Source organism: Lepidochelys olivacea (assembly GCF_965140295.1).
Source record: "Lepidochelys olivacea isolate rLepOli2 genome assembly, chromosome: 4".
Lineage (NCBI taxonomy): Eukaryota > Metazoa > Chordata > Testudines > Cheloniidae > Lepidochelys > Lepidochelys olivacea.
Genome location: NC_140414.1, coordinates 62658960 through 62683830, shown reverse-complemented (window position 1 = coordinate 62683830; position 24871 = coordinate 62658960). Strand labels below are relative to the sequence as shown.

Below are 24871 nucleotides of genomic sequence, written 5' to 3'. Positions count from 1 at the left end.
TCAGGGTTCCTGAGATACTAGTGTCTGAATATTAGGTTCCTGTACACTGTGTGAAAGACAGCTCTATTACTGCATGTCATTACATGAGAAAGATTTTTGTTATTGTGTAGCAAATCCCACAGAATTCTACTGCTATCTTAGTATGTAAGTTAGACTACATAAAAAGTATTAGGTTTTCCATTAATTAAAATATTTAAAAGGACTGTTGCACACTGCAACCAATACAGATTTCTGTCAGATAATGGGCAGTAGATAACTTGTTTATCCATCAGAATAATTCTTCTTTTCCAAACACGTGCAGTAAGAGTCAGGGTTGCAGAACATTATGTAGGCCAATTTTTCTTTATGCTAAAATAATTTTTAACATATGGCTATGACTGACCTCACTTTTTTCCTAAAGACCGACCAGCTTTGATTGATTTAAAAAAGTGCGTGCGTGCGTATGTAAGAATGCATGTATATATTATACACAATGTAGAGGGTTTTATTAGAGAGATTATTTTCCCCAACCCCAAAATGATTCAGGAATGCTAGAAAAGCAGCATCAAGAGGCAGAACCTGTCTGAAGATTGGTTCATGCAGCTTAAGGTCTGCAACCAAAATGTGAGGGAAAGGAAATGTGTCTTCCATCTGCAAGACATAACAAGCTGAGGGCACTTCTCCTTCCTCACTCATGCAAAACCTTTTAAATTTTTTTTAAAGTGGTTGTATAAATTTAATAAAACAAAACAGGTTTTCCAGCCACACTTTTACCACCTGGAATATCATGGAATTACCTTCATTTATATCTGTTCCTCTTCAGGTTCCCCCTTAAAATGTAGGATGAAAAACTTTTAGATTGCCAATTTCTTTAGTAAAAACCACATAGATGTGCTGAGTTGTAGGTGAACCTTTCACTGAGCTAACTTAAAATGAAATGCTTCAAGAATCTTCATCTCTTCATTAAGCTGTGGCAAACAGTTCCAGGCACACTCACAGATCCAGAGTGGGGCATCAGTTTAGACCTCATAATTAAATTCTGAGATATGCCAGATCAAAGGGGAACTGTGTGAACAGAAATCAGATACAAAAGTGTGGAGTTCCTCTCTTTACTCTTTGAGGATTACAATGACAAGAGGAGGCTCTATTAATCAGAATGAAAAACTATGGTGAGGCTCGTAGGGAACCTCCTATAGAAGAGCCATAGGTCACCAAAAGGGGGCAGATACAGCTAGAAGAGAAAGCAGTGCCATGACTACACTAGTACAAAAATCTCCACTGTAGGCAAGCATTAGTGCTCCTCATATGGCATCAAATATCCTTAAACCCAGGGCTATTTTATTAAAAGTTTTCTGTTCTTTTCAGGACACGGTGCCATATTGCATGGCTGTGAAACAAAGGCACATGCACTGGCAAGGGGTTTACTGTGCCTTTCTCGTCAGACGACATCATCATCATGGGTTTATTTTGACTTTCCTTCTGAGTTTTGCAGTATTGGGTTTGGCAATCCTGTCAGTTAGTGGGGTCATGCCAGATGGCCGATGTGGAACTCCTGTGAGTGCCTGCGCCAGGTAGACATGGACCGCAGCGATGTGGAACTCCTGTGAGTGCCTGCACCAGGTAGACATGGACCGCAGAAAGAGCTCATGCACTCAATACAGGCTCCCCAACTGACAAACTGAGACCATATCACCTTGTTATCCAATTTTCTTTTGCTATTTAGTATTAAAAAAACAAATACTTTCCTGCCTTCATTTAGAAGGAAGCATAAGCATCAGCAGTAATTGAACAAGCTAATATTGCTACAAAAACACAGGGCTCGTCTTCACTATGGGGAGATCAACACTACAGGGATCAATTTAGTGGGTCTAGTGAAGACCCGCCAAATTGATGGCAGAGCACTCTCTGGTCGACCGCAGTATTCCACCTCTCTGAGAAGAGTAAGGGAAGTTGACTGGAGAGCATCTCCTGTCCACATAGTGCAGTGAAGACACTGGGGTAAGTCGACCTAAGCTATGTTGACTCCAGCTACGTTATTCATATAGCTACAGTAGCATAACTTAGGTCGACTTACCCTGGTTGTGAAAACAAGCCCTAACATGCCTCACAATGGTTTCCCGTATCTCCCCTCCTTTTCAGTATATAGGGGACTGCTGGAAAGGTTAATGAGGAGGCCTATGTTGAAGTGTTTTCAACATGCCAATTACACTCAGCTCTGTTTCCATTTTGTCTGAATTAGAGGGTGCGGAGAAGAGAACGGCCATTCCGGGTCAGACCAGTGGTCCCTCTAGCCCTGTACCTTGTGTTCCAACAGTAGCCAATACCAGGTGCTTCAGAGGGAGTGAACAGAGCAGCCAATCATTGAGTTGTCCAATCCCTGCCATCCTGGCAGTCAGAGGTTTAGGGACACCCAGAGCGTGGGGGTTGCATCCCTGACTGTCTTAGCTAAAAGCCATTGATGGGCCTATCCCTCATGAACTTATCTAATTCTTTACTGAACCCACTTATACTTTTGGCCTTCACAACATCCCCTGGCAATGAGTTCCACAGATTGACTGTGCACTGCGTGAAGAAGTACTTCCTTGTATTTGTTTTAAACCTGCTATCTATTAATTTCATTGGGTGACTCCTGGTTCTTGTGTCACGTGACGGGTTACATAACACTTCCTTATTTAGTTTCTCCACATAATTTATGATTTTTATAGATCTCTATCATATCCCCTCTTAGTTGTCTCTTTTCTAGCTAAACCGTACCAGTCTTTTTAATCTCTCCTCATAAAGAAGCTGCTCCAGACCCTTAATTATTTTTGTTGCCTTGCTCCATAATTCCCCCCCAATTCTAGTGTATCTTTTTTTAGGGGGACCAGAAACGCTCACAGTATACAATGTGTGGGCATGCCATGGATTTATATAGTGGTATTATGATATTTTCTGTCTTATCTAGCCCTTTCTAATGATTCCTAAGATTCTGTTAGCTTTTAGACTTCAGCTGCATATTGAGCAGATGTTTTCAGAGAACTATCTACAATGACTCCAAGACCTATTTCTTGAATGGCAATAGCTAAAGAGGAGTCTGTCTCAGTGAATAGTAGCTCATTGAGAATGGATGAGAGGGTCACGGCTGTGGCTCAATCCACAGAAGACTGAGGTAACATTGTTAGGTTAAGGAAAGCAACTATAGGATATGGCAAAGTTTGTATTGGCCCCTGTGACTGAAGGTGCGTGTTTGTCATGTGTGATCACAATTTCGGCATCTTGCTAGTTTCTAGCTGATAACATAAGGCAGCCATGACCAAGACAGCTTTTTCCACCTCCATATGATCAGGAGGTTGATGTTCTGTTCTTACACGCAAGGACCACCCTATCATCATCCATGCCTTGGAGATTAGTCTATTGTAATGCACTTTTCAAGGAGCTAAACATTAAATCTATTCAGTAACCGAACTTTTTGTAGAAGACAACTGCCCACTTCCTAAGAGTGTATCCCAAGTGTTACACATCTTGCATGACATTTTTGCCTGTATGTTACTGCTCACACCGTCTCACAGGACAGCGGAATTCTCTTCTATCTGCTGGGCTCCAGCCAGGCAGCAGGGTAATGGCTACAGTTTCAACTCCTAACCACCAGGTCCCCACCATAGCACCTTCTGATCAGGCACCCACTCTGCTATTCTACCCCGCTGTTGGTTCCTAGCCAGAAAGGAGCAGTTGTAGTTGGAATTACGGAAGGAGGTAATCTGTCTGTCTCAGCTTTCCACTGTCGGGGGAAATGAAAAGCCTAAAAGAGAAGCCAGGAGCTGTCTCAGAAGGACAGGATCTAATGGGGAAAAGGAGGGGAAGAAGGTAATGGGAGAACAGGAACAGAATTTGGAAGACTGAATGAGAAAGGGTAAAGAGGAGCAGGAGCAGAACAGGGGAAGGCTCCCTTAACTCTCCCATCAACCCCTTATATCCAGAACACCAATCTCTAGACTTTTCTCACTCACACTAAACACCACCAAAAAGAGAGACAAAAACGTCCCATTAAAAGAAATGCTCTCTCATTCACTCCAGTATTATTCCTCATTAATAGGACTTGAGCCTATTGCTTCAGCTGTTTATTCTGCAAGCATCCTTGCATGCCTCAGTAAGGAATATTACCTTTTGAATGGAGGTTGGATAGTGCACAGCTGGCATGAAGCAAGGGTACATGTCAGTCGCTTCCATGCCTGGGATTAATGGCCTTTAGTACGCCAAATTGGCCTGCTTACAGTATTATGTGCTCTTGCATGTCTATGTGCAGAAGGTGGAGCATTACAGAGATAGGGGAATATTGCAGGAGATCTGACTTTTAATGATGCTCTTTCTCCAGGAAAGATTGACCCTATTACCTAGGCTCACTGGTCCTCTTTATTCCCCTCATTATTTTATTATTTTCATTTTAGTCATGTCCCCCTTTTCGATTTTTATTTTTGAATATTCCTACAAGGTCTGTTTTGCATACTGAAAGTGAGAGAGCACTTTGCTTATATTTGGGAAATAAAAATGTGCATGGAAAGAGACTCTTTATGTGGCATTGGATACTTCATGGTGTGGGGAACTTACATCTGACAGTTACACAAACACTTCTACCAGCAGAGCCAGAAATGGAGATGATTCAGGGCCACATTCCATACTCCACATGCTTGTAGCTTTTGGCTTCTCCAGTCCTAAAGGCCACCATGATTATTACAATTCTCAGGCTACAGATAATTCCCTACCTCCATTTTTAATAATTTTGGACGAGGCTCTTATTTTTATTTGTTGGAGGGGGCACTGGGTTAATAGATTTTCCCCATTTTACCTCTGAGAGCATTTTTCTGTGGACTGTAAAATGCAAAAATAAATAAATTTAGGAAGGAACAACATTTTAATGGTCTCTTGGATGAAATATAAGCAGAGCTTTCTTCTGAGAAACTTTGTTGACTGTCCATGTAAAAACTGAGGACATTTTCGGGCAAATCTGGTACAAATATTCTTCAGTGAAAACTGGAGGATCAGGCCATATCTCAAAGTACTTCTCAGTCCCCCATTAAGCAGTGTTCTACTTGAAATACTGACAGGATGGAATACTTCAACATGTAGCTTTCATAATTTCCTTACCATGGAAAAACTCAAAAAAAAAAGACCAACAAAAAATATTTCTGTTGTGAATTGGTTTGCCTTTCTGGCAACAAGTTGGTAAAATATAATACTTGAATTGTTTGCAAACAGTTTAATATCACCTAATTACCTGTGAAAGGAAAATCCATGTGCTATCAGACCCCACTGCAGCTAATTACTTGAAGACAAAATAAAGATTTTAATCAATGTGTTTTTCAACCTGTTACGACTATCAATATTTACTTCAGTTACAGTCCTATGTCTGGGTAGTTGCCGCAAACATTTTGGGTGCACTCAAGAATCCTTGTGACTTGAGAGTGCTTTTGAAAAAGAAAAACTGTCCTAGAACTTGTGCTTTCAATCCACTGAGTGGACTCTGCAGCCTGTTGACTGATAGTTAAAGGCTTGTTTCCTCTTTCCGAATGATTTCCTGGTTTGCATAACAATTCTAAGCGAAACATGCTCAAGAAATTTTCCAGCACAGAGACAGTTTTACTTCGTGTCAAACACACTGCTGAGATTTCAGAGTTTTAATGCATTATTTTGTTAATAAGAAATATATTACATACACACTAATTTTAAGGTACATTTTTCTATAAATATATAAAAACTAGCTGCTCTCTTTAAACAACAAGGTTGTGACAAATTGATCAAATTCAGAAAATAAAAAATATTGGCCAATGCTCTATGCTTAACTCATGCCATTGTGAATTTGAAAAAAAGGTGTGTGTGTGGGGGGGGGGAGAAATGGTTTAATGTTTAATTTCCTGTTACAACACACACACACACACACACACGATATAAAATCTTTCAAGAGCAGTTATAAAACATGTATTTGTTAGCCAAGAAACTAGGAAAATATGGAATAAAGCCCAAGCTAACTTCTGCTCCTTCTCCTTTCCCCACAGAATGAAGTAACTGAAAGCTTGTAAGAACATATTTAGAGCTATTCAAGTCTAACCAGTGACTAGATAATTAATGAGGCTGTAATACATATTATGCTTCCCATCCACCAAAATGATCCTTCAGGTAACGACATAGCTGGGCTAAACATTCTGTGTTACTGTATGTATTGTACCCAATGTCAAATAATTAGGATATTGGCTACTGACAAAAGTTTCTCAGAAAACTGAACAGCTAAATTCAAATGAAAAGAAAAGTCAATGTTAATACGCAACACTGTACAGAGAAGCCACCTATCAAACAGCCAGTTCCTAAGAGCAAGGTGCTGAGAGTCCTGAGTGAGTACCACTGATTTCAACATGCATGTAGTACATTAAGGGGGGAATTTTTCAAAGGCACAAAAGGAAGTTAGACACCCAAGTCCTACTGACACGAAGTATAGGGTTGCCAACTTTTTAATGGCACAAAACTGAACATCCCTTCCCCACCCCTTCCCGAGGCCTCACCCTTTCTCCAAGGCCCCACCCCCACTCGCTCCATCCCCTCCTCCCTCTGACGCTCACTTGCCCCCACCATCGCTCAGACTCCCAGCCAATGGGAGCTGTGGGGGTGGCACCCATGGGCGCGAGGGCAGCGCGCGGAGCCTCCCTAGCTGCCCATGCTGTTGGATCATATTAAAGAAGTTCTGTATTAAAATCACAAATGAGTTTGATTCCCCATAGTTTAAATTCTAGGGTATTACTAATTAAGAGGTCTCTTGGTTTTTGGTACTGTTTCTCTCCCTCTATGTGTGAAACTTGCAAGCTGCTAATTGTGTTAGTACATTCTAAGACAGAGTCCGTTCTCAAAGCAATTCACACAGAGAGAGACTCAAAGCAATACTCTGTAACAACAGAAACAGCACCCAGAGACTCCCCGCCCTTTTGTTGTATTGATATTGTGATTAAAATAGAGATAGCGGATGTATGTGGATGGATGCTTGGTGTGGATAATAACTGAATGATCAGGGAGGTGCCAGCCTAAGAATCCAGTGTCCATAGGCTGAAGAAGGCGTCAAGTGGAAATAACCAGAGGACCCCCGGAGAGCAGACTGGAATCCACCCAACAGCCTCAAGAATGGGAGAACCAAAGAACAAGATAACTTCTGGCAGCACGGAGCCGTCAGGAATGTGCTATCTGCTGATTGATTCAGCAACAGCATGATGAAGCAATTCCCATAGACTGGCATAGGAAGAAACTCCTATAAAAATGGACTCTAGAAAGTGAGAACTTTGGGGGTCCAATTCTGCAAACCAACTTCCAGGAGCATCAGATGAGCGTCTGACAAGGCCCTGCTCCCTCCTCATGTCCAGGCCACATGGCTTGGCATGAACAACTCTAAGGCTGGTAACTATGATAACAACCTTGCAGAACCTGTGTGTGTGTGTTTGTATGAATGAATGTGTGAATAAATATGAGATTTATATAATGGAACATTATAGCTATAACTAACTGCTTACTATGATTCTTTCTGTATTCACAATAAATGTGGGATTTTGCCTTTTCCTCTTTAATAAGATCCTGCTGGTTTTTAATTTATTGGTATAACAATGCATATAAGGGCCGCAAGGACCTGGTGGCCGCTTCTGGGAGCCACGCAGAGCTAGCGCAGGTAGGAAGTCTGCCTGAGCCCTGGGCCCCCCCTGTGCTGCTGATTGAACTTTTAATGGCCTAGTCAGCGATGCTGACCGGAGCTGCCAGGGTCCCTTTTCAAATGGGTGTTCCAATTGAAAACCGGACACCTGGCAACCCTAACTAGGTAGGAGTTAGGTACCTAATTATTCTTTCAGGCTTTAAAAAATGTCCCCCAAACACATTTTAGGATCATCTGACAAAGCCCTACATCACAGTATCGTGACATCTGAGTCACGACAACACAGAACCCATCCCCATCCACTGCGATGGCATGTTACTAGGTTATCATGCTGCATCAAATCATTACCACAACACAACCCACAGGCCTCAGAAGGGATCACAGCAAGCACTGAACTACCATGTTACACATAGCAATATTCAAGCTCTAAAATGTCAGCCTTTTTCTTATTTCAAAACACCCAAATCAGGAGGGAATATGGGCTGTTTCTTTAGCTAAATGGCAAGGTTAGACAATCTGCCCCGCCTTGTATTTAGCTCACACTCTGGTTATCTTTCCCAGGCCTGAGGAAGAGCTCTGTGAAGCTCAGAAGCTTCTCTCTTCCACCAACAGAAGATGGTCCAATAAAAGACATCACCTCACACACCTTATCTCTTTCAGATTATCATTATTTTGTTACCAATACCACTGTTTTAAGGGCCTAATCCTGTTCCCAATGAAGTCAACAAGAAAACTCCCATCAACTGCACTAGGATCAGGATCAGCTCCTTAATGTGAGCTCCTGCCACTGTGTGGTGGGAATTCATGGGTCTAAACAGAGTTTGCATTCAAAATGGTGGCAGTGGCAGCCTCAAACATGCTCAGCAGCCATTCAAGTTGTGTAAAAATATTTAAATTGAAGATTAATTTATAATTGGAGAAACTGTTTACAATGTCTTTTAGTTTGTCAGCATATTCTCCAGTCAGCAATGTATTAACCTTTTCTAGTATATGCCTCTAGTTTCATACGTCTTTAAAAAAAAAGAAAGAAGAAAGAAGCAGAGCTTCCCCATCTCACCAATGAGCTGAAAAGTACTGCAACACGCTGAGTCTCTTGCGGACATTTCTCAGAGCCAGCTGTCTGACACAGTTGTGCTGAGCTTGTTTATTAAACTTGCACGTACAGCTATAGTAAGCATCTCTGCTTTTTAACTACCAAATTCACCAAGGCAGGAAGGCAGCGTAATGACAGTGTATCGATAAGTCTCATACTAGTACATAACCTTCAAGTGTTAATTTTCTTCACTTTAATGTTAACTGGGCTTTGTGTCTTGATCTCATGCTTCTTCATGTGGAGGAATAATTAACTAACTACATTGAGGGAGAGGGGAAGGGACTAGAGTGGAGCAGGCTGCAATACAAACTGAGCACTTACTTGCCTTTTTAGAACTGCACATGCCACCAAACCAGAAGATTTCAAGAAAATGGCCAGGTTTTGAGCTAAATGCCAGGACATGCAGGATACCGTATATACCATACTGCACTATATGATATTGCTGCACACTGCATGTCCAGCAAGATTTCTTGCTTCTCGGCAGCACAGAGCAGGATGCAAATATTTACTGCCACTGAACAGCAAGGTATTAAAGATTCAAGTACAGTAGCAGTATTCTGCAGTTCACTGAGTGACCTGAGCCTTTAATCCAGATGAATTTAACATTAGAGTGCATTAGCTCTTCTCATAAAAGATTTGCTTTAATTTTAGTTCCCTCTCCATTTATCTTATGGTTGCATAATCTTCAGTAGAGGTCATACAGATCTCCCCAAAGAAATGGGAATGGCCTTTTTTTTTAAAGGGCGGGGAGAGGAGGGGACAGGAATGGGACTTTAGGCAATTATTCCCCAGTTTCAAATATGTACAAGAATATTCCCTACTCCTTTCCATGTCTCAAATGACAAAAAGAAAAAAAACAGAAATGTGAAATGGAAAATTACTGTAGACTCACACAAGATATACAGAAACACCCATCTGCTGCCAAGATAGACAATATAATTAAAATCTTACCATCATCAAGCTCAAGACAGAGATTATATACAGCCAGAGGCCGCTTATTACGCTGCCCTTGTCTTCTTGATTGCCTTGGTGGGACATTTGGAGGAGATATTGACATAGAGAGTGGCTCAGGGAAAGTAGCATCAGGCAGGGTTCTGAAAATCTGCAATCAAGAACACAAGAGGTATTAATTATTTACCATGAACAGCAACCTGTGCAATGCAACTATAAACCATTATCAAACAACATTTGTTCTGGATTTCATTCAAAGCAGAGAGGAGCCAAAAATCCATTCCTTCAAGTTTTGGGAGTGTGTCATGGGTCCTTAATGAGTGCTTTTTAAATAAATACATACATACAAAATAAAAATAAGCAAAAGCACTGTCTACACATTAACCAGACAGCAAATCAGTTAATCCAAAGAATAAATATGTGCAGCCATGCTTGCCAGCTAGGGGAAAACAATGAATTAACTCTACGAACCACTAACCAGAAAAGTAAATTTCCACAATTTCACTTAGGGCCTGTAATTTTGCCATAATACCCATATTAATTTTCAAAATTTACGACAGTCATATTATCATATTAACCCCTAAAAAAATAGCATGCTCTTGGAGGGTGTGCGTGTGGTGGAGTTGCTGTGAGGGCGGCAGGAGAAGCATATTGTATAGAACGTTTTCAATTAGCCATTAAACAATGAGTCGTTAGGCGTACTTTTACTAACCATGATGATACTCACAAAGACACACACAAGAGATTACATTTCCTTTAGTCATTTTATTTTTTGATTCATTACCTCTAGAACATCAATATCCAACATAAAGCATCATATCATTTCTCTCTGGGTAAAGCAGCAATGCACATATGTTCAAGTTTCCTGCATTTTTTACTAGTCCATGATGCTGATTTACTTATAAAAGCTGATCAATATGCCTATACAGCACTTAATAGCAGCCCTTTACATTTGATCATGGCAAATTCAGGTGAGCAAGTTAGCATACTATAGATTTCTCTGAAGACAACAGCTATGAGACAGTAAATATGCACATAGCTTTACAAAAATGAAGTATTGTGTTTCCATTACACCATACAGCAGCACAGCATAATGGTATAACAAGAAACAACATAATTAAATAGTGTACAGTGTTTCTGTGTACTGGAGTTATACAGAGACAAACATTTTGTATATTACCGCAAGAGGTTATAAAGAGGGAGTTTGTAATAAGCCTTCAGAGAAAAAAAACTTTTACAAAGCAGAAATTTAAGAAGTTGTAAACAAACAGACTCCCGGGTACACATTTCTGGATTATTACAACATGCCCCAGGTGTGCATAAGGCATGAGGCTAAAAGCCAAGTGACTAAATACTTGAGAAGTGCAGTGGTCACTCAGATAAACCACTCAGAGCACCATGTTGTTTGAATTAAAAGAAACTCTTACATGGCTGGCCTGGTTACCCTGAGTATCGCATGTATATGAATTAGATTGTACAAAAAGGATCTTCAAGGCAAGAGCCCACATTTACACTGACTTCTCTCTGGGATCAATTTAGGTTTATCTACTGCCAAGGAGAGGTGGCTGCAATGGTGCAAAATGGTCAGAACCACCCTTCTGACTTGGAAGGGAGCATAGGGCATCCAAGGGAAAGCGATGTTGGAAACACTGTCTGACTTCTCTGAGATGCAACATGACATAATTTAAACCTCCCCATGCCAGCTTTAGAGAATCTGTCTCTTCTTTTACATACATATACATACATATTGACTGTCTGAGAGAATAAAAACACTGCATACAATTGCAATTACAGCTCTATAAATGCACAACATAATTTACATGTAGAAAAGAAAACTATCCAAGTATTCCCTCTATACATTGTTCCTCGTGTAGATGCACTATAACTTGTGGAGCCACTCACAAAGTTCTAACTGTGCTCAGAGTTCTAAAGCCATTTCTTAAAACATGATGCAATGCATAATATAATAAAATATAATGTGTTCACACAAGGCATTTGGCTAATAGTACCATACTGCCCTCTTATGTGTAAATACAACAAAGCTGAATTCAACAAGTTTATGGATAAATATTTGCTTCTGAAAAATTAAAGAGAATGCTTCTAATGCCATTATTTCCATGGGTTGATTGTTGCATTTGTGCTCTCTGGTAAACAGTAAGCCACCTAGAAATTTTTTAAAGGATTCAGTGTCTTACATACTACATTACATTCCACCAGTGCATGTTTGTTTAGCCCTATCTACACCTCTCCGTTCAAAATTGATGCCCTAGGTGTGAAGAGAAGGCCTTCTCTAGGAGTGCTGCAAGAGATCAACTTGCCTGTATATATTAGGTTGACTTTGCAAGAGTTGTACTAAATTTCCTCGGTTCTCTATTTTGATCCTCCACAAATATTTCAGTATGTCCCTGTAAAATTACTGGACTAAGAAGTCAAATAAGTCAAAAAATCAAAACAGAAACTATAAGCAAACTATTTAAAAAAAAAACATTCAGTGAAACACTGAGCTAAACACATGCAGTATGTTAATGAAGTGGATACAGGAAGTGAACCCATCCATAACTACTGCTGTAATTAGCAGCATAATGGAAAAAAATTGTTTTAGAACTGGGGAAGCGGAGCAACACATGAAGTGGTCACATTGTGACTCTCTGCTGCAAACTGTCATGTTGTGATCCCCATCAATACTGTTTACTAAACAACTGCCCCTGACATGTGCATGTGCACACAAAATAAACAAGACAGATACCAACTCAAGTTCTTTACTTCTAGGATCCCTGAAAAACTCAATTTCATCCTCTGGCTGGAATCAGCAATACTAAATGTTAACTCCTTCATGAAGGTGTCATCATCTTCCTTATGGCATAGGAAAGTGCTATACACTAAATAACTTGTTTTAAAATTACTTAGCTAGTGAAGTGGCAAAATTATGCACTGCTGCTTCATAATGGCATCATGCAACTTAAGTAACCATCTCAAAGCCAGCTCAAGCAAATCTGGTCTCACTTATGAAGGCATACAGTTGGGCATCAAGCCACAACCCCGTCTCTTCCTTCATCCACCTCCCCAAGCTGCTCAGGCCAGGTCGGATGGGAGGTTTTATTTCTGGGGTATGGAAGGTCAATAGGGAACGTTTCCAGAAATGGTGTATTTTTAATCTAGGGAACACAAATTACTTCTAGAGAGCTCTTGGACAGCACAATTCAGCTTGTACCCCCTACACTCAGGAATTACAGCATGAGTACAAGTAACACAATTTCAATGTTTCTGTGGTCTTATGCAATATGGTGTTTTCTGCCAAATTTCATAGTCACCTCCATCCTCACTGCTGAGGAAAAGGGCTTTAGAAATTTCCAGGAGTTCTCCAATCTACAAAAAAAAAGCTAGTTGGATAGAGAGTGGAAAAATTCAAACTCCTGACCATCAGCAACATACCACTCATAGCAATTCACACTTAACCATGGGCCCAATCCTCCAGACACTCCTGTGCTCAGTGCTTTTTGGTGTGAATAGTTCTGCAGGACTCTATTTGTCAAAAGTCACAGCATTAAGTTTTGCAGTATCAGGCTCTCTCTCTCTCTCTATATATATATGCTAAAATGTTACTGTATGTATGTTAGGGACTACTTAGTATCAGATCAGCACAAAACTAAGTTCTGTCATAATGTACTGCACTAGAACATATGTTTTGGGGTCCATCTTTCCTCTTTTCATGTAGGCCAACTAGTCAAGCTTTTTTTTAGTCGTTTCCTCTTTTTATTAGACAAATGTGATATATAATGTAGCCCTTCATAACTAGATCTGTCTTTTCTACAATAGCAATCTGTCTCTGCAGGCCAAAGTTGCAGCTCACACCACACTTTCTCAGAGTCAGTGTTTGAGAAACAAGCAGAAGGGCCAAACTCTACCATCGAAGGTGCACATGTGGCTGCATTGACATCCCTTTTCTCACTTTCCCCAAGTTCCTGTAACTGACTTCATCTTTCCTTGTATGCAGTGTTGGTGTAGCCATGTCGGTTCCAGGATATTAGAGAGACAAGGTTGGTCAGGTAATATCTACCACTAACAATCTTGGATACATACCACAACTAACAAATCAGTCTTGATAACTACAGTGCTAAGACCGTTCCTGTACTGCAGTTATTCAGCTTGTTAACCATAGATCCCATAAGGTTTCTAGATGCATTTCGTAGAGTAATAAGCCAAATTCAGCATGTTCCTTCAACTGTATTCCGCTAGTACAGTGGTCTCCAACCTTTTTATGCCCAAGATCACTTTTTGAATTTAAGGGCAACCTAGGATCTCCCCCCACACCCTGTTCCCCAAAGCCCTGCCCCCCCATTCTTCCCCCCATCACTCGCTCTCCTCCACCTTCACTCACTTTCACTGGGCTGGGGAAGAGGGTTGGGAGGGGGTTCGGGCTCTGGGCTGGGGCTGAGGGGTTTGCAGTGTGGGAGGGGGCTCCAGGCTGAGCCTGGGGCAGGAGGTGAGGTGCAGGAGGGGGTGAAGGGTGCAAGCTCTGGAAAGGAGTTTCTGTTGGGGGTGCTCCAGGCTGGGGCAGAGTGTTGGGGTGCAGGAGGTGGTATGGGTTCTGGGAGGGAGTTTGGGTGCAGGAGGAGGCTTTGGGTTGTGGCAGTATTGGGGTGCAGGAGGGGGGTCTGGGCTGGGGCAGCGGGTTGGGGTGCAGGCTCCGGCCGGGAGGTGCTTACCTCAGAAGGCTCCCGGTTGAAGGCACAGCAGGGCTAAGGCAGGCTCCCTGCCTGCCCCGGCCCCTCGCCACTCTCAGAAGGGGCCAACGTGCCCCTCCGGCCCCTGGTGGGGGCACATGGCTCCACACACTGCTCTCTCTGCAGGCACTGCCCCTGCAGCTCCCATTGGCTGGGAATGGGGAACTGTGGCCGATGGGAGCTGCAGGAACAGTGCTTGCAGGCAGGAGTAGCATGCAGAAAACCCGGCGTGCCCCTCCCCCGCCCTGGGGGTGTGCTGGCCACTTCTGGGAGTGGCATGGCACCACGGCAGGCAGGGAGCCTGCTTTAGCGGCAGCCCCGCTGCACCACCGGAGATCATGATCGACTGGGAGATTCTCCAGGATCGAGCAGTCGATCATGATGGACCAGTTGGTGACCACTGCGCTAACAGAGATGCCACATGGCAATAGACAAAAACATTTTGTTGCACTCCCCAAACTGAACAACAGATGGTGTTAGAGATGATATGAGATTAATGCTAACTCCTCTCTAATTCATTCTGTTTCCAGATTCCCAACTGTTACTAGAGTGCTTGCTTCTGGGTCCCACAAAACCTACAGCCAAGGAAGCCCCTAATTCAGCTGGGGTAATTCACAATTTTTGAATCAGGCATGAATTATATATGGAACTGCTGCTATACTAGGACACCGATCTAGTCAATCTAGTCTCTCTGGTCTCAGGCAAAGATAATTAAATGAACTTTAGTATGTTTACCAGGAGCCATTCTAGCAAAAGACCTGGACATCACACCATCTTTCCTATTTGGCCCACTGCGGCAGTGACGATTTCACCCAAAATCAGTGGAATGGAAACAGTAAGTAGAAAAGCTGGGTGACATAAGAGAGAATATGGGGGAATCTGGCTGTAAGATTGTGGAGGAGGAGAATCTTAAAGAAAATCTCTAAGACCTTAAAGTTGTCCCTGGCTTTTGTCATGAGGCAAAAACCCACCCATTTTCATAGTATTTGCTACATGGAATACCCACCCATTTTCACAGTATTCGCTACAAGGAAGCAATTAATTCAGCCCTGTGTGTACAAGTAAGAATCACAATACTGTAATTTGACATCTAATCCCATGTACAGGATGCCGGAACAATATGGTCACTTGGGGTCCTGGACTGGTGGCTCTCTGACACCAGAATAATGATTTCTGTTACAGTATTATATTTGGAGCTCCTCAAGACATTCAGTGCAACGAAACAAGTCTGTATTTGGTAATTTCCCTTCAGTACACGGGTGCACTACAATTGGTAAATAAAAGAAAAAAAGACACACATTCATTTCAAGTGATCTTTATTGAACAATAGTTCTCCGTCTGGGTCAAGTGTACTGCTCTGCCCATGTGCCCTACATGCCAACTGCTCCTTCCTGCCTTTCCAATGTATGGTGGCCTAAGGATATGTTACACAGTAACAGGGCCGGCTCTATGTTTTTTACCGCCCCAAGCAGCAAAAACCCCCAAAAACCCGCTGAATACGCCGCCGCGGGAGAGAACAGGAACATTGGAGGGAGCTGCTGCCGAATTGCTGCCGACGGCGAGACCCGAGTCATAAGAGTCGCCACTGAATTGCCAACGCGAGAAACAATGGAGAGGGGCTGCCGCCGAATTGCCGCCAGGGCTGCTACCGGAGTGCCGCCCCAAGAACAGCTGGAGTGCCGCCCCTGGCACCAGCTTGCTTAGCTGGTGCCTAGAGCCGGCCCTGCACAGTAAATAGTACTCGAGGGTAACCTCATCACCCCCACAAATTCTTCTTTGCTGGTTTGGCTTTTCTTGGACATGGTGATAAGAGAACTGGGTTTATACTCAGCAACCTGTACAAAAACAAAAAACACTTACTAGAAACATACCAATGCTCAGGATAAAAGGCAAATTACATTACTGGTTCACAATATGAACTTACTCTGCTGGAATCTACACCCAGTTTATCCCTTGAGGCAATGAAGACGGTGGATCATTTTTCTGCAATGTAAAGCAACAAAGCATGCATGATAAGTCAATGCTTTAGTGTAGACAGAGAAGCAAAAGCACGTTAGGACGTGCAAGGTGAAATATATGGAGTATAATGCTATGTACCTCTGATAAATTAATCCATGGAAAGGAGAACTCAAGCTTCAAAGTAATCTTCTAGACACAATCATGGTTCATAATTCTAACAATGAGAAAAAATTAAGTATCATATCAAATTCTAAACATTATTTATTAGCTAAAAACATTGCTATGGAAATTATAGTACTATATAACTAATGTAAAAGATTAACATTTAGCAGGACAGGCCAAAAATGTTATTTTAAAATCACATCTCTTCACCAAAATTATTGCTCTAGTAGATTGCTAAAACTAAACATTTAAAACAATTTTTTCATAATACATACTTTTTATTTTTTGCATTTCATTCAATCTGGAGGACAACAGTTCAGTTTCACTTTTGTCTTTACCCCAGAATTGAGATTGTTTCACTTTCTGGTTCTTATTTCCAGAATTTGATGTGTGTTATGAACACTATAGGGAAATATTTGTATTCAAACCAAAACTTTTTTTATTTTAATATGGTTTTAATTTGGGTTAAAAGGGTTCTATTAATATTAAATCTGTACAACTTTAAAAAAAAAAGAGGTTTTTTACCAAAACCTGAATTATGTGACTGTCCAATAAAATTTAGCAACAATTTAATTGCAATTGTAAAGTTGCTTACCTCCCCAGGGTCACCCCTCTGCTGGTCCAGATACAGGTAGCCAGCTTCGCTAACATACAGTCCAGCAGAAATAGGTCATGTGACTTTCCATACACTGGCTTCCATGGGATTGCGCAGGATGCAAAGGTGCACCTCTGGACTTCGAATATTGCAACCATTGTATGTGATTATACAGTATCCATAATTCTTAAGTCTGAAAAAAATTTCTGATCAATGCAACCAAGTGGAGTGCCTGAAGAGTCAATAGGTAAAAAGTCATAACTAGAGTGAAACCGGAACCATCATTGGCCGATGTAGCTTATAGGTATAAGTATTTACTAGGTAATGCATAGGTATAAGTAAAGGCAGTAATGCAGTGAGTCTCAAGGCTTGTAAGACTCTAGCCTAGCTCAGAGGTGGGCAAACTATGGCCCGCGGGCCACTTCCAGCCCACGGGACCCTCCTGCCTGGACCCTGAGCTCCTGGTCTGGGAGGCTAGCCCCATCCCCTCCCCCGCTGTTCCCCACCCCGACAGCCTCAACTCACTGCGCCGCCAGCACAATGCTCTGAGCAGCGGGGCTGCAAGCTCCTGCTGGGCAGTGCAGCTGCAGAGCCGCAGCCTGACCCGGTGCTCTGTGCTGCGCGGTGGTGTGGCTGGGTCAGGCAGGCAGCAGGGCTGCCTGTCCTGGTGCGCTGGGTGGCGCGGCTGTACCACCGCCAGCCACCAGTGCTCCAGGCAGCACGGTAAGGGAGCAGGGAGCAGCAGGGTTGGCTAGAGGGCAAGGGATTTTGGGGTGGTGGTCAGTGGGTGGGGGGAGTGGATGGGGTCAGGGCCATGAGAGGGCAGGGAACAGGGGGGTTGAATGGGGGCAGAGGTCACGGGGGAGGGGGCAACCAGGAAGGAGAGAGGGGGTTGGATGGGGCGGAAGGGGGCAGTTAGGGGTGCGGTTCCGGGGGCAGTCAGGGGACGGGGGAGTGGATGGGGCAGGAGTCCCAGGGGGGCTGTCATGGGGCGAGAATCAGGAGGGGTCACACTGGCGGCAGGGACCGGGCCACGCCTGGCTGTTTGGGGAGGCACAGCCTCCCCTAACCGGCCCTCCATACAATTTCGGAAAGCTGATGTGGCCCTTAGGCCAAAAAGTTTGCCCGCCCCTGGCCTAGCTAAACTAATCAAGGCATAAGGCCCAAAAAAGTCCTAGCATAAGTAGCTAACCAAGAGTAACCCTAGATCATAAGATATAACATAGAATGCTGAATGACAAAACTGCTGGCAGGTAACTACAAGATGCTAGTTTATACCAATTTGGAATATTCCAAGTTAGTGACATCAGCTGATGTCTGATCACCAGTGTGCCGTGGTAACTAACAAATGTATATACTAATAAGATTGAGGTACAAGGATTAATAACGTACGGGAGAAGGGCACCCCAACATGAGTTAGGGAGAGGAACTATAAAGAAAAGGGAGTGAAACTCCTACTGAATATGCATTAGGTTTAGTGGTGTTAAAATAACACATTATAAAACTTATATCCTGGCCTTTGTGTCTTTGGAGATGCCAGGAGGACAACCACTGGTGGTGCTGATAAGGAAGGACATGAGGAGGAGGAAGATTATGACTTAACATTTTAGGTTGTTCTGCAAGGGATGGTGAGAGTATATGGATGTTCAGGTGTATTGTATTATCTCTTTTTACCTTGCTGGGTTAGAATGTTTGTAACTTTGCTAACTGTATTCATAAAACTATTATAAATAGTTGTAAGTGTTGCAATAATGCACATCCCAACTAAACAGTAATTTTAATAATATTGGGCCAGATCTTGGGACAAGCACCTATCAAGCCTCAGAATGCTAAATGAGAATTCTTAAGCAAGCAATATAATAATCAATATATAATCAATAAATCAGACAACACTGAGAGCACTGTATTTCAAGGACTGCCCATGGAGCTCTAAAAGGAAGTCCCACACATCTTTATCTTCACTACAAAGACGCAGTTTAAAGAGAATCTGTCCCAGCAGCCTGGCCACTCATATTCAGATGAAGTGCTGCTTGCTGGGACCTGTGGAGTCCATGGGTCTCAACACCATACTAAAAATGGAACATCTGCTGTCAGCTCCTCTTAATACAATGTCCTTGAGCTCCTGACAAGTTGCCAAAAAAGCTATCAGTTGGGCAAAATTTCAGTGCCACATGATGGTGTCTGTATACTCTTACACCATTCAATTGGCCTGCCTTTCTCCTTAAACTATGTGGCTCATATTTGTACTATAATGCAGAAACTATATATAGACTCTAAAACAAGAGATTGCTGTCTAACAGGCCAGCTGTGAAAAGGGGGAGGGGAGAAACAAGGTTAAAGCTTATGTCCTCTGATCACTTGCAAGTTATGAGTTTGCTGACTCAGCCTTTTCTAAAAGTAGGATTCGTAGTGCAAAAACTGCAGCTTCTTCTGTATCCTAATCTTGTTCCACATTTTAACAATTCATGACATGAATGCTCCTTATAGCAATGAACAGACTGCACTGAACTACTAAATTTTGTTGCTATTCTTTGAAGGGTGGAGGAGACAGAGTTAGCAACTGATATGCCAGGATTGAAATAGCCACACATCTGTCCATAGTGTGAGCAGAAATCCACCTTCTCATTACTGTACTTTACTACTAGAATGAGAATTAAATGAGAATCAATGCATCAATGAGAATAAAAAAAAAAAAAGGAAGGGGTCTCTCTTTAAATCACAGCCACGTAGAGCAGGCTCTACATGTCTTGTTTAGTTATGAGAGATTTAAAGGAACAATTAATGCCTTTAAACAAGAGGGTGATTTACTCAACATAATCCTATTTCACAGCTTTCCCAAATAAAACATACATATAGTTACTAAAAGAGCAAATAAAGAATTCCGGAAGAGAATGTGAATGTCTCTTTCTTGGCAAAGGGAATAAGAGGCAGCTGCAAAGATAAAAGGGAATGTTGTAAAACTCAGCTAGGGTGTAGCCAAAGAATAGCTTCACCAAACCTAACAAGGCAATTCCCCCATTTTATCTTTAGCGATGAGAGAGAAATATAGATAAATAGATCTCCAAAATGAAACACGGGCATCTGTGAAAAATTATACATGGAGAATACAGGCAACATTCAATCTATCCATCAAAGATTTAGTTGTATGAAACACGGGAATGAAATGGTTTGAAGTATGATCTTTGAGAGTGGAATTATATGTAACAGGTCTTGACTAGCATAGTAAGAATCCTGCTACTATTTTTCCTTCCATGAAACAATAAGGATTCGTATCTTTAATTCAGTTTGTAGTGTGCAACTACAGAACTCCTTAACAAACATACATATCTTGTGCTCCCCAGTCTATTGGTTATACCCATCTCTTGTCATTTGTTTTACACTTAGCTCGAAAGTACTTTGGGGCAGGGACTATGTTTTAATTATGTTCTGTATAGCACCTACCGCAATAAGGCCTTGATCTTGACTGATGACAGATGGGATGACCACAATACAAATACAGGTTTCAGAGTGACAGCTGTGTTAGTCTGTATTCGCAAAAAGAAAAGGAGTACTTGTGGCACCTTAGAGACTAACCAATTTATTTGAGCATAAGCTTTCGTGAGCTACATCTGAGGAAGTGAGCTGTAGCTCACGAAAGCTTATGCTCAAATAAATTGGTTAGTCTCTACGGTGCCACAAGTCCTCCTTTTGCTTTTCACAATACAAATAAACAACTGTTGTGACCAAAGCAATACATATTGACTGTGCTAGGTGGGAAATGCTGCTAAAATGGATTATACACGATTCTAAAGACAACTTCAATAAAGCAAAGGTGGGTTAGAATTCATGAAGAACGTAGGCAGAAACACTGGGACAAATTAGGTACTCACACCCATTTGGCTGAGGGCTGGTCTTCACTGTGGGGAAAATCAACGCTGCTCCAATCGATACAACAGGGGTTGATTTAGTTGGTCTAGTGAAGACCCGCTAAAATGGACCGCAAAGTGCTCTCCGATCAACCCCGGTGCTCCAGCTCCCTGAGAAGAGTAAGCTAAGCCAATTGGAGAGCGTCTCCCGTTGACGCAGCACAGGGAATACACTGGGTAAATCGACCTAAGCTACGCTGACTCCAGCTGTGTTATTCATGTAGCTGGAGTAGCATAATTTAGGTCGACTTAGCCCAGTAGTGAAGACAAGTCCTGAGACTGGACAGCTTGTAATTTAGATCAGTTTAGACAACAAACAACAACAAGATGGAATCTTGTAAATTCTGCACTTTGTTTATGAAGGGAAGCTGCAGCAGAGGATAAGTCAAGGGAATGCTCAGTCTATGGAAGGGTTTAACTTTTTTCACATCTTCAAGAATGCTGTGATTACATTTTCTCATAGAGCATTTTCTGTCAAATTTCCTGACTTGGTATTTCCTTTTATTACCAAATACATTTGGCAGCATTCCTTCTGGAGCCCTCCAAAGTGATCTCCTTAGGCTAAACACATGCAAGTCAGTACCTCAACAAGCCTTGCCATCTAGCCCCACAGAGAGTATTAGTCATTTGAATTCCACTTACTAGTCTCATTTCTGTTTGCCTGCCTAGGAATTTTGTCAATGCTGCATTTTGTTCAAAAAGAACAGAAATCTACTCCATTTGGAAATTTTATATGGAGTTGAAAGAAGTATTCCACAGTAATCTAATGTATGTGAAAACACAGAAAGAAGAATTGTCCACTTACATCCATGCTGCATGGACCATACACACATGCATTGCATGCATTTGTAGTCAATGTTTTGACAAGCTGCTTTCAAACCTTGAGACTTTTTTTTTTTACACTGATCTGATGATTTACACAATTTTTATTTTCTTGGAGCCAAGTACTACAATACCCAGAACCGTGCTTGGTTCCTTTTGATCTCAGCAGCTGTTGCACAATTGGATCAAGATCAGATACACAGCCTCCACTATATTATAAGCTACCCTTTAAGACTTACAAAATAGAAGATTTTTTAAAAAATGAATGCAATGATTTGTTTTCAATGTATTGCTACATCATGAGGCTGCCTTCAGAGGTTGCTTTCCACCATGGTCCCCCTGTACAACAACCATCTATTGGGATGGAGAAAGGACTTAAAAACCCAGCCCTGCCCTGCCCAGTGTAGAGGACTCCTTGCTAAATTGCCCTCCACCAGGATACAGCATGGATTATTTTTTTTGTTGCTTTTCGGAGTCCCAATCCAGCAAAGCATTTGAGCACACGTATAGTCCCACTGATGGTACTGACTACTCATGTGCTTAACACTAAGAATAAGCTTAAGTGCTTGGATGGATTAAAATCCAAGTGTTGCTGTAAAATCTTCCCTAACCAGAAGCAGGGTGCATGAGCATATGCCAGAGCAAGAGGCATTCAGAATGGGCTGTTTCAAGAAGCTCTGCCATGTTTTATGCTATATCTTGGTCCACCATTCCAATCTTTATGGCAAAGGGGACTTGGGTGGTACATCAAGTTTTCCAACATTGAGACAGGTCTGTTAAGTCTAAGGTTCCCTCCCTCCCCTTCTTTGAGGATCCGCCTCCCCACTCCTCCTTGAAGTCTGCTGAGGGAGGAAAGAGCCTTCAGAGATGGCTTTATCACCCTGTCCCAGAGATTCTTGAGCATTCTGCAGCAACAGTGACTTGTCAACAGAAATTAGAAGTGTTGCTAAACATGCTGCTTTGTGGCCACACCTTACTAACTCTGCAGTCTTGAGCAGACCTTTACCTCTTTGCTTTGGTTTTCCCATCTGTAAGAAGGGGCTATTTCCTTGACCCCTATCATGACTATTGTGAAGATTAGTGTCTGCAGAGTGCTTTTAAGACAAAAGAGTACTAAGTTTTATTATATGAAATAATTACTAGCTTGACAGATAAAAATATTAAAATACTTCTCTATATTAAACTACCTTTTAATTTTAAAATACATGTGTACTTTAAACCTAAATGATGAAAATACATTCAAATATTGGTACTTCACTTTAATGAGTTCCCCATATGAACAGACTACAAAACGACATATAAAGATACATTTTAAGCTACATCCAGTTAACTTAACATTTATAACGCTGAAGAAGGAAAAAGAATTAATACATTCTTCACTCTTCCAACAGCAATCTTTTATCTTTTAAAAATGAACATTTCTGGATAGTTTTTGCCTCTGGACTTAATTTTTCTAAATTCTTTGGAGGAGTCTCATTCTTTCCTTACTCCTCCTCGCCTCTTTGCACTCTTTCCTTAGTAGACTCTGGTTTCCTTCTTTCCTTATGGGACTCTTGTCTGGCCCATCTTTCAATTTTTTTTCCTTTGTAATCTTCATTTCCTCCTGTTTTTGCCATTTCTTCTTGCTATTCTGTCCTCCTCTCATCCGTCCCCCATACTTAAACTTAATTATTCTCTTCCCACTGAGATTTTTCCTCTTTTCCAGCATTTTTCCCATCGTATTTTCTTTTTCACTTTTTTTTTTTTATTTCAACTTTTTTTCTTTTAACGGAAGCTTATTTTGGAGTTGAGGAACCAAAATACTCCACATTAAGGTATGCCTCCATGGCACACAAGTAACACTTTTGGATGGTGACGGTTACATTCATTTCACTGGACAGTCTTTCCAATGACAGGCCAAAACATTATGCTGCTTGGTGACAAGGATGTCTACTCTCTTCATGTTGCTAGGCAATGCAAGAACAGTCTTCCTGAGTGCAGGTTCCTATACCTCCAATGGCACTCAGGAGCAGAGACCATTAGGGCAACTATTGCCAGGAACTCCTGGCCACTAAAACTCCTGGGAAAAGGTCAAATAATAGTCTTTAACCCTCCAAGAGAAATAAAAGGAGACACACATCACGGCCTCTTTCATGAAAGGTTAATATTATTATTGGTCATGTTTATTACAGTAGTACCTAAGGACCAAGCAAGAACAGAGCACTATTGTGCAAGGCACTGTGCAAACCCAAACTAGTAGATGGTTCTTGCCCTGAAGAGCTTACAGACAAAACAGGCACAGCATGGGGTACAGGGTATGTGTTACACACAAGCAGAGTGAACAATGTGATGGCAGCAAACATCATATTAGTTCCATGATTTTTGGGTGGTGGGTTTTGTTATGAGGCAATATAAATAGAAATAAGCATGAAGGAAGAGGGGGATACTGAAGAGGATGAGGGGGGACAGGACAAGGGCGAAAAGGGTTAGAAGTGCAGGTGTAGAGTGAAAACGAGGTGAAATTATTGTGAGAGAGGGGGGAGAGAAAGGGTTGAAGCAAATAGCGAATCAGCACAGAACAGAGGAAGTCCAGAAAAAGTTCTCTAAATGTTTGAAGGTCCCTGCCTTCTGCAGCTGGTCCTACCAGCTGGTGTCTGGGGTAGATGCCAGAGTGTCAAAAGCAGAGTGTTCCCTAATACACCCATTTACATTTGACAAATATGAATACTTAACTCATCTTTCCTTAATCCCCATTCACCCCTTGTATCCTTAATCTCACTTTGATTCTAATGCTGGCTACTGATCCCTCAGGTTCCTGTAGCTGCAGCAGTCATTGCTTCCAGTGTCTCAGTACTGGTCTACTTAAATTTGCTACACCCACAGCTACAAAGCTACTATAATTGGCTTGCCACCACTACTTGGAAATACATATAAGGTCTGTAAACAAGGTGAAAGCTGCAGTGATTGTTTTCCAGCTAAGAGAAAATAATGTACTTAACAAAGCTTCAAAAATAGCTTCTGGATTAAGCAATATATTCTTATTCC

The 24871-nt window shown here is 41.8% G+C and overlaps 1 protein-coding gene across 2 annotated transcripts in view; it reads right to left on the bottom strand.

Annotated features, from left to right (window-relative positions):
- Positions 1-24871, bottom strand: part of ARHGAP10 (Rho GTPase activating protein 10) — a 242359-nt gene that overhangs the window by 44919 nt on the left and 172569 nt on the right. For both annotated transcript variants that reach the window (XM_084625524.1, XM_084625525.1), the window contains one exon: positions 9681-9831. In XM_084625524.1, the coding sequence (XP_084481650.1) occupies positions 9681-9831 (151 nt within the window). The remainder of the gene's footprint in view (positions 1-9680; positions 9832-24871) is intronic.